The 11,249-nt window shown below is 32.4% G+C and overlaps 1 protein-coding gene across 1 annotated transcript; it reads left to right on the top strand.

The window, feature by feature from the left end:
* LOC18604527 (UPF0426 protein At1g28150, chloroplastic) lies at positions 1,612-9,791 on the top strand. The gene is made up of 3 exons (XM_007037054.2): positions 1,612-1,740; positions 1,843-1,965; positions 9,436-9,791. Exons 1-3 carry the CDS (start codon positions 1,699-1,701, stop codon positions 9,613-9,615), a joined length of 345 nt encoding a protein of 114 aa, XP_007037116.2. The 5' UTR covers positions 1,612-1,698; the 3' UTR covers positions 9,616-9,791.

Here is an 11,249-nt window from a genome sequence, read left to right as displayed (position 1 = left end):
TCCTTCATGGAAACTTGTGTTTCATCCATAGAAAATGAAAAAGAAAGCATGGGTAAGGTAAATCTTAAGCTAAAATTGAAAATCTTACCTTTACTTGCTTGATTCCTTAAAATCCAACAATTTCTCTTGAATTTTTCCTTCCTAGGGTTTGTTCTTCTCTTTTTCTCTTTGTTCCCTTGCTTGGCCGGCCATAAGAGTGTGAATGTGAGAGTTTTAAGTGAGTTTATATAGGAAATTAAAATAATATTCAAGCTTGACACTTGTCACCTTTTAATTGGTCCATGTTTAAAAACTTAACAATTAAGCATTTCATTCCCACCACATATAATCTCTCACTTAAAAAAATAATGGGTGAAATTCATGGGTTTGACAAGTGTCATGGTGGTGTGAAATTTCAAAAATTTCAATTACGTCCCCATGGACACGTAAAATAATCATTTTGCCCTTATGTTCAAAAAAATGTCGAAATTAAAATTTTTCACTTCTAAAATTCAAATCATGCTCCAATTAGTCAAACTTGGTCATAAATTTCGTCCAACATTCCAATTTTGCCCTCGAGTGCCAAAATGACCATTTTACTCCTATGTTATAAAAATTCTTAATTTGACTCCAAATTAATCTTCAAACTCCGAATCACCATACTAAGACATTCTAAGGTTCAATAACTCTCAAATACATCCTAAAATCTCTATTCAGACTAGTTCGAGATTTTAATCGACTTAATTGTACTACTAGGTACGATACTAATTTTTAACGATTCTCCGAGGCATCCAAGTATGCAGACATGTTATCAAATACATGAATGACATGGCAAGTATATAATAGAGCTGGGCTTGACAATAATGCTTGATATCCTTGATCTAAGGTACTATAGTTCTAATTATAATGCTTAATATCCTTGATATTTCATAATATCTACTTGAAATCCACTACTTAATTAATTATTCTTGATTTATAATGTTATAATTCCAAGCAAAATGTTCAATACCTTTTATTTGAAGTTCTATGGTTCGAAGTCCAATATCAATTACTACATTACCAAATTTAATTAGACTCATGCAATCTAATTCTACCGATCTAGTTTTAACCAATAAATTATATATATTGCTCGAGCTCATTGTGCACGTATTACTCTAGTTATAGTAATATGATTGTTATAAAATAATTCAATAATGTTCGAGCATTTGGTTTATCAATTGGTACATAATCTCCTTATTTAAACAGAAAAAGTTGAATCTCCCTTTCCCCAATTAAAAAAAATTAATAAAAATAATTTATAATGCTTTGTTGGTTAAAAAATAATAAATGAAAAATAAAAATTATAATATTTTATTATTTTATATCCCATAAGAAGACATATGAAAACTGTTTTAATTTTTTTTCTTAATATAAGACATTTAACATTAATCCACATAATTTTTTACATTGATAAAAATTTTCTTAGTTCCAAATTAAAAGACTTTTCACCTCACTAACGGAATCTAAATTGGATTAATATTGTTGTAAAACCAAACATGCATGCTGAAATCTGTTTCCTCGAAACCCGGTTTAACGTTTCTGGACTTTTCCGAAACCCGGTTCAGGACAAACATGTGCTTCCTAAAAGCCTGGCTGTTATGTAGGAAAAATAATGACTGGAGTAACTTGAAACTCGAAGCACAGCACCAGATAAAGAAATTATTTGGCCTTAAAATAAGAATGGGAGTCTTGTTGCTGGGCAACTCTTGCTCCTGTTCCCTGGTACTCCCAACTCCTCTTCAGTACTTTTGCTTCCACTCTGATTTCGTTTCGTATTCAACATAATACAAGAATTTTCTGTTTTGTTTGTTTTTTGTGTGGCAGTGGGCTTGGAAGAAACGTTCCCCGTTTTCCCTGAATTGCAATGGAAATAACTCCAAACGGGTGCTAGTCAAAGCGTTTTTCTTCGATCCCAGTGAAGTGCCCATCCTCAAACAAGCCGTTAAGGTCTACTAAACTTTCTTTTGTGTCTTTCATTACCTCAGAATCCTTTATTTACAACTCGTCTATGTCGTGGGATCTTCTCCTTTTTGGTGTTTTAGATTCCGCTGATGCTAGATGATACAATCTAAACTAAGTTATAATTACTGTTTGCTTTCTGTTTTCACTGGAATTGGATTTTGATTTGGTAGGTGTGACATTTTGTATGGATTTTGAGGTTTTGTCTCTTAAAGCGCCAATTTAGTGTACTCATCACATCAATTTCATTCGACTTGGATGATAAATTTGCTATGGAGAGATATCCTAGCATGCCAAGTTTAGAAAATAAGAATGAACTACTCTTGGTAAATGCCAACCGTTTTTAAGGTGGAGGATTCTTACTATATTTCTAGAACCTGCCGTCCTGCTTGTTGGAGGACAAATGATATCTTGAGTCAGGGAATACTTCTTGCTCCTTGTGTTGGTGTTCTAGCATTATATTTATTAGATTTCACAGGAAATTAGTTCTGTCATGAGCATGTTGAGGATAGACTCTGCAAGAGTTTGACTTGGATGATGATTGTATAGGGTAGTTTGTGGCATGATCAGGATTTAAAGCATTGCTTGTTCATACTGTTCAAAAGTGTTGCTTGTCAAATACACAATGCTAGCTGCACTGTATTTATTTGTTTTTCCCTCTGTTTATTATAATTCCCTTAATAATCAATTTCTCTCCCAGTAGATATCAGGTTACCCAAAAGAAAAGCTTAGTTCAAAAGGAAAGTCTAATCTCCCATCTTCATTGAATTTGGAAAAGGCCCTATTTGAATGTTTTTCTTTCATTTTTTCCTTCTCTTGTTTTGTTAACAATATTATAGTTGAATTGGAAACAAATTTAAATGTATATTTTTGGATAACTAGAGAAAGAGATCTAAAGTATAAAACTGAAATACTCTTTTGATAAATCAAATGCTAAAACCTTTGACCCTAGTGGAGGATAGGCAACGAAATGAGGACTTCAAATGAAAAGAGTAAACAAATCACTTCAAATAATTTGTTCATTTTAGTTGATATTATTGTGAATTGTAGGAGGACTTAGTTCTGATCTAAAATAACTTATTTGATTGATTGCAGTTTGTTATTTGTGTCAGTGAATTCATACATCATAAAATCTTGTTTATAAATCTCAGTATGGGCCACGTTTTCTATCTCAACTAACTCCTAGGGCATGCAAGCTCTAAACTTACTGTTAGTTTGATTGCTAACAAGGGAAAAATGAGGCAGGTATATGATGGGTGTTTGCAAATGAGTTCTATAAAAGTGTAAAGCTACACATTAGTACATCATATTTCTTCTTATGAACTCAGTCCATAGAATTTGGGTAGTAATTTTATATATTCAAAACCATTTTAGTCAGTTAAAAACGACATGGCACTCTTTTTCTGGTAGGTTTGACTTGACATTCAAAACCAGCATTTAATCTACTTTTTAACTACTAACAATCTTTCAAATTAGGATATATAGCAAGTTAGAAGCCTTTATGTAATATTGGAAGGTGATCATTTATTTTGTGTCTAATAGCAATTGTTTGTTTTTTTCTGTGATAATCTTAGAGACCCAAGAACACTTGGGAAGAATGATGGAATATTTTTTTTTTCCTAGAGAAGAAAGATGCAATTAGATGCTCTTACTCTTTGTTCCTTAAAATTGGAAGGCCTAAATATTGAAAAAGCCCTTTTACTTTCCAAATTTTTTCAGATCACCATCCTTCTATTGTACCCAATTAAACCCTTACAATATTATTTTTGTTTAATTGAAACATTATTTTGCATGAAAAGCCACTAAAGTCAATTATTTTTCCACGTCAGCATCTACGGGTTGTTATTTTTGCCAAATTAGCATCCTTGTGGCAAAATAATATTAATGCTAAGTTGGTGCTTACATGGCATGTGACATAAGTTTACATGACATGCCACATCAGCATTTACACTGCCCTTTTTTGCTATTTATGTGTAATGTACATGTTGACGTGGAGATATAACCACTACATAGATGCTGACATGGCAAGATAACAAATTTTAGTGGTTTTCATACAAAATAAGAGCTTAATTAAACAAAAATAGTGCTTCAAGAGCTTAATTGGACATAATAGAAGGATATGGGTTTATCTGAAAATTTGAGAAATGTAGTTCTTTTCTTTTTGTATTTTAGCCTACATTATACAGTCCATAAATTATTATTTAGTACTTAATTTTCTGTCGTTAATGAGTGATTGAATTATAAGAGTTAAAATTACGTAAATTGAAAGAATGGAAAAGTCCTTTAAGGTGTAAAGTCAAGAATCAAGAGCATATAAAGTAAGAAATGGGAAATGAAAAAGATACTTGACATTGGTAATAAGCAGAAAACTCAAATAAAAATGCTGTACTCTAGAGTGCGTTTAAGCTGTTGATTTTTAAGTATTTTCTACTTTCATAATTTTTCATTACTTTTATCTTTTCATATACTTGACTTATATTCTAGACAAGAGTTCTAATTGGAGGAAAGAGTAAAGACATTGATAAGGAAAGGATTGGCTGGAAGCAAATAAGTTAGCATTCAATCAAATTTAGTTGGAAAAGTAAGAAATAGGAAGCTATAGACATCTACATTTGAGGAAGAAGTATGGTTTAAGATTAAGACTGAGTTGTTTGAAAAAATTGAAGAAGATTATGGAGTTGGAAATGTGAAGGGTAAGATCAGAAAAAATGAAAGGAAAATGTGTCACATGGTATAACAGTAAATAAAATGATTTATTTTACTTGGATAAATGTTGTTTTTATAATTTCTTCCCAATTATCAAATAAGTGAATTTTGTGGGTATGGAAGTGTGCAAATCCACCTATTTTCCTTCCATCCTCCCACTTCAATCCAAACAAGGGAAAGTTGTTTTCCTTTCCACCTCTTTTTACACAGTTCTTTCGCTTCTACCAAGCACAATGTTAGAACTTTTGGGTGGAATCTACATTGGAACTTACATGTAACACTAATATTATGTTTGGTAGGAGAGAAGATAAATGAGGGCAAGGGAAAAGGTAGGGAAGAAAAATGGAAAAAGGAAATTTGTCTTTCCCTCATGTTTGATACGAGTCAATGGAAAAGAAGTGGAATGTGGCGTTGAGAATAAAATTGGAAATAAAATGAATAATTGTAGTCAAATAAGTGTTTTCCTTCCACTTTGCTTCCTCTCATGGATGAATTTTTAATTTTAGCAATGGGCAAGTTTAAAATCCACTACTCTTCTTTATTCCTTTTATTTTCTTCTCACCAAAAAAGGAATTTAGCTTTTTTCTTTCACATTTTCCTTCTAGCCATTGCCCCTTTACAAAACTGAGTGTGAATCATGTTCACATTTTTAGAAATTATGACTATCTTTTTAGGCAATATAATTAAGATTACTTATGGTTCATTAAAGAGAAGCTGACTTTGGAGCTGTGTTTTAGAACAATTAAGACGTATTCTGGGGGTTGTGCTATGACTTCATTGCTTTTGTAGTATGAAAAACATTATCTTGAACATATTGTTGAACTTGACTTCATTAGACGAATGGACTAGTTTGTAGTAGGGAAATCACGAGATTTATGTTCAAAAGTGAATCAGAAAATTTTCATATACTAGCTTCATACTCAATTTTTTTACACTTTTGATTTCTTTGCTATGGAATCTCACATGTTTTAAGCTTGTTGCAATATAGCTGCTTTGCATCTTTTGTAGTTAACTCCCAATGTGATCCGATAAATCAAGCTTTGGATCTCAAGTCCATTAGTTGGACAACTCTTTGTGATGTCACTAATTTATAATAACGTGCAAGTGTAGAATAGACAACATGACTGCATTCATTCTAACTTTGAGGTGAGAAATGGCAGGAAGCAAACATACCCATGTGGAGTATTACTCTTGGCTATGGAGAGAGAAAATTGACATTTGTGAATGGTATTCACTGATTTGGAGAAAACTTATGGGAAAATCCTCAAAGAAATTCTTTGAAAGTGTTTTAAAGGAGAATAGAGTTTGAATTTCATGTATCTAGGTATAAAGGCCATTTATAATGGAGTGGCTACTTGTGTATGAACTCATGGAGAGATAATAGAGCATTTTCCAATAATAGGTCTCTACCCTAGTAATGGATGAACTTGGCAGGCATATGTGGGATATTGTACCTTGGTATATGCCTTTTGACTTGTTGATGATATGCTATTGATGAATGAGAACAAAACGGAGCTTAATGTCAAATTTGGGTTATGTAGAGCAAATTTTGAGTCTTTACATGTTCGAATTTTGTCTGTTTAAAACAGATTTTAGAATGTGAATGTAGTAAAAATAAAAATAGGAATAGAGTTAGTAAGAATTGAAGACCAATACATATTGTTAGTAATTTCAGGATCTTGGGTCAATTATTCCAAATTATGTCGAAACTGATGGAACTATTTCCTATAGGATGCAAGTGTTTATCCCAAAATTTCAATTTACAGGACAGTGCCTGAGTTCTAAATTTATCTAACATGCTCCTTAGATGCATGCCAACTAAACAATTAACATGTTTTGCACATAGACTCCGATGAAGAAAGCTTCAAGTTGATGAAATATTAAAGTAAGGCCTAGCAAGACATGTGGTTAAGAATTAATGAAAAAGAGGTGAGGTTCAATAGAACACTGGACCTTTACTTGGATACCATGCTATAAAGATACTTGGTTGACAAAATTATCTCAAAAGTTTAAATGTATAGGGAAAATTCAAACTTTTTATATGTAAGTTTTGACACCAAGCAGGATAGATGAAAGTGGAGAAATGCTTTTGGGAAACTTTTGTAATCATAAAATTCTACTAAAATTTAAGGGAGTATTTAGTGTTGTCAATGCATGTGCCTAGGCACTAAGGCGTTGTGTAATTTAAGTACAGTGCCATGCACCCTTTGAAGTGCATGCCTTCTGTGCCGAGGTGTGTTCTTTTTAAAGATGAAAGGCACACTTTTAAGTGTCCCGTTGGTTTCTGTTGTTTTTAATTTGTTAGCCATTCTTCTAATAATAAAAAATGGACATTTCAGCTCTATTTTCAAGAATGAGAAATTAAATAATGTAGTCAATGCACAACATTTTTGTAGATGGAAATGAAGAAAACTTGAACTCTTATTTGACGATATTAATTATAATAACTCTTTATCTTTAAACGCATTAGGGAATGTAGTGGAATATGATGTTATAGTAAATTACTTTCTTGGTCACCTAACTTTTCAAGATTTCTTGTTTAGGTCATCTAACTCTCAAAAATAACATTTTGGTCACCAATGTTAAAAGATAATGGACCTCGCACCTAGGATTCCACGTTACCATACCTTGCTCATGTAGCATAACCACGTTAGCTATTCTACTCACATGATAAAAAGAAACTTAAAACCAAGGAATTAAAAAAAAGTTATTACCACATGGCAAAGCAGTGGAAGTGTGGTGAGTAGAATGCAACATGGGCAAGCCAGTTATTTTTTTACATCGAATTGACCAAAACAATAACATTTATAAACATTAGTGACCAAAATGTTATTTTCTAAAGTTCAGTGACCGAAACGTAAAATCTCAAAAAGTAAGGTGATCAAAAAGGTAATTTACTATATATTTTAAGCTTATTAGATATAATTTATAGAAGTTTCTTTGTGTATATATTAACTATCTTGTAGAAATTAGCAATTTTTGTTCACTCAGGCAAGCACTTTTTCTGCACCTTACAGCCTTGGGCAGTGTGAGGATTCCAGCACCTAGAGTGCACCTTGTGCCTTTGACAACACTGGTAGTTTATAGACTATTGATAAAACCAATTATATCCCATGTAGTTGAATGTTTGGCATTTTAATTGTCAACATACCCATAAAATTGAGTAGCTTAGACATGCCAAAATAAAAGAAAAAAAATTAAAAAAAGAAGAAAGATAAAATTGGTAATGGTGCATAAGGGAGGGTCTCACCATTTGAGAAGTATGAGTGAAATAATTTGTTTAAGGTGCATTGAAGATGCAAATAGGAAATATAAATACTCTTGTAAGATGTGGATTACGGATGATAACTGTGTGATACAAATACCAAAGAGAGTGGTTTTGGAAACTTTGTAAGGACTTCATTTCTATTGAGCTATTGAGGATATGGTCCCAAATAGAGCGCAATGGCACAACATAATCCATATGGCCAACCACATGTAGTTGGAAGAGTCTTAGTTTGTTGTTGGTTTCATTGTAAGTTTTTCTCTTAGTGACTTGAAATTCTTTTTTGAACTTGAGTCATCGATTGCACTTGTATGCTTGCAATGTTTAAATCTTAGCACATTTCATTTATTGTGCGTTTCTCTATTTTTTTTTTCTCCTAAAAGTTTTCTTGTGCATAGTTTAGGCTTTAGCATTTACTACACTCCAATAAGCATCTATACACAAATTGGGGAAATTGTCTCTGATATGGATTTCCATCCTTCGTTGTAAGGCTTAAATAGGTTTGCATAAATGCATGCATACTTGGTTTTTTTTTTTTGTTTTCATGTCTACTTAGATTGTTTTTCAGTACAGCTTGACAAATAATATTGACTTTGTAATTTTTAGGGCTTCTAGTTAATCAATTGGGAGTGTTTCCTTCTTCTCTGGATATGGTCCTTTCTTTCTCTTTTCATTTGATAGGCAAACAAGGCTGGAAGATAACCAGGCTCCTGCCTTGTGTTCATTCCCTGTTTATCTGGCCTAAGCTTCATGCTAATTAGCAGCTAGGACTTGAGCAGTGAGCAGCCCTTTCACCTCTCTGCTCTCCTGTTTATCTCTTATCCTCTGTCTGCTGGTATGCTGTTGCATGCACTTTTTCCAGTATGACAGGATAAAGCCTAACTGGAAGCTTGTTGTGGTTATAAACATGTGAGAGCTTGTTGATGAGGCCGTAAAGAAGAAAATCTTTGGAGTTTAAAACATTTGCAAGCTACAGTTGCATTGACTCTGTCGTTATATCAGTTTTCTCATTGATGCTTGTGATACTTCAAAGAAGGATTTTGGGAGTGAGTACTTTAGGATCATACTATATCCCTTCTTCCTAAAAGTGAAGTTCAATCATTTTGAGTGTATCCAATATGATAATTTTGAGAAAAATGAGCAATGTTTCATTGTGAAGATGTGATGGAAATATTGTTAATTCTAAGGTTGCGAATATTAGTTGGGGATTTAAGTAAGACATTGTTTTATGTAAATTTTATATATAAATATATGTCAAGTGGAGTTTCTCAGATTTGTCTGCAACTGAACAGTATTTACCAGGATTATGGAGCATTGTAGAGTGTTATTCACTGTTTGAAATTAAATCCCAGTAATCATTTTCATGAAACACTAATTAATTGCTTAATAAAACTACATCATTGGCTTAATTCTGCTATCAGCTAGATTTTTTGCTTAGCTGTTACTGACTTGTCTCTCTTTCAACATGGTATTTCATGTCTGTTTAGGAGCCAGTGGCCTTTATGGGTGGAATGTTTGCTGGGATTTTGAGGCTTGATTTGAATGAAGATCCATTAAAGGAATGGGTTGCTAGAACTGTGGAAGCCTCTGCGATCGATGTGGAAGGAATTTCTGGAAAAGGGTTCAGAGAGGAGGAAGACACTCCTCAACAAATTGAGATAGAATGATGGCTACCTGGGGTCCTACAACACAGCAAACCTGTTGTTTATAAAGTGGCCAATATACTAAAAATTCACCGCTAGTGTTGCTTTATTAATGACAATAGGACTATTTTAAGCATTTAATTGTCTCGTAATTTTTCTTATCTTAGTTTTATATATACTAATATCTTTACTATTGATAAGCTCTCACGTAAGTTTAGTATTACAAATCACGTAGTATCTATCCTATTAATAGTACTATGAATCACATGATACTAATTTTTTTTTTGAAAGTCACATGATACTAATTGAGTGAGTGAAACTCATAAATCAAAATGATAAAATTAAAAATATGTATAATATTTTAAAACGTTTGAATTATTCAAAAAAATTTAAATAAATTTTTATTTTTAGTGTTAAATCAGGATTTTGTATTTTTGTTGGCAGCTTCACTCTAGTTTTAGAATGACAAAATTGATAGATCTAAATATGTTTTGAAAATGCCTAGAAAATGTTTTTAAACTTGAAGACATCTTCAAGGGTTTTGAAGTTGATTATGCAAAGAAATATTTTTTAGACATTCAAAATCAAAATTACCTACTTTAAGAATTGACACTTTCAAAGTAAAGAATTCATTCTCAACGATATAGAAAGCAAAATCTATTTTCTTCTTACAGAAAGAATCAATTCTTTGGATAGAAAAAATCAATTTTGGAAAGCACAAAAGCTACTGGAATAGGCAACAACTAACAACTCGGAGAGGAAGAATCGATTCTAGAGAAATAGAGAGCAAACTCAAGAAGTTCAAGCATGAAAGAATTGGTTCTCTATAAAGCAAATATCGGTTCCAAGCAGAGAACGAGTCAATAAGCACAAGTCAGAAAAGAAAGAATCAATTCTCAGAGAAGCCGATGTTGATTCTCGAAACTCTAAAGAGAAAAGTCACAAACTTGGAGAATAAGAAAGAAATGGGATGAACAGATAAGAATGGAGCGTTAAAAACAAATTTCAAATTTAAAATTTGGCACCTAACTACGGAGAAGAATCGACATTTAGTGGAGAAGTCAATTCTCAAGAAAACCAGAAAAGTGCAACCTTTAAATCCAGCTAAGAAGAATTGACACTTAGAAAATGAAGAATTGATTCTCAACAAATAGAAAGTTTCAAACTTTGAGCTTGACATAAAAGAATTGACACCTTAAGCACAAGAAGTTAGTTCTATCAAGTTCCAAATTAAAGCAAATGTCAGCTCTCGATATGGAAGAATCGATTCCTCAAATACGATAAACTTGATCCAACTGGCCTAAACATTCAAAAAATCATTTAAAATTTAACCAAACGGTAAATTCTCTCAAGCCCTATAAATACTTGCTGGTAATGCATCAGAAAAATGAGAGAGAACAAGAAGAGAACTACAGCAAAGAGCAAAAGCAAGAAAAGTTGAAAAATCATTCCTTTAATTCAGAAAAAAGCAAAAATCATAGCAAGATAATTCCTTTCTTCATCATTATAAACTTATGAGCTAAAATATTCCTTCATCAATCCTTACTACTCAGAAAACTCTCATCTTTTTGTACTTAAATTGCTTACTAACTTGGTTAAAGGTTTTAAACTCCATACACATTCTAGAATCTATTGTTGTTGGTTATACCTCCTCTTGA

The sequence above is a fragment of the Theobroma cacao genome, chromosome 3 (genome assembly GCF_000208745.1).
Source record: "Theobroma cacao cultivar B97-61/B2 chromosome 3, Criollo_cocoa_genome_V2, whole genome shotgun sequence".
Lineage (NCBI taxonomy): Eukaryota > Viridiplantae > Streptophyta > Magnoliopsida > Malvales > Malvaceae > Theobroma > Theobroma cacao.
The sequence above is the reverse complement of the archived record's forward strand: the minus strand, read 5'-3'. Positions and strand labels throughout refer to the sequence as shown.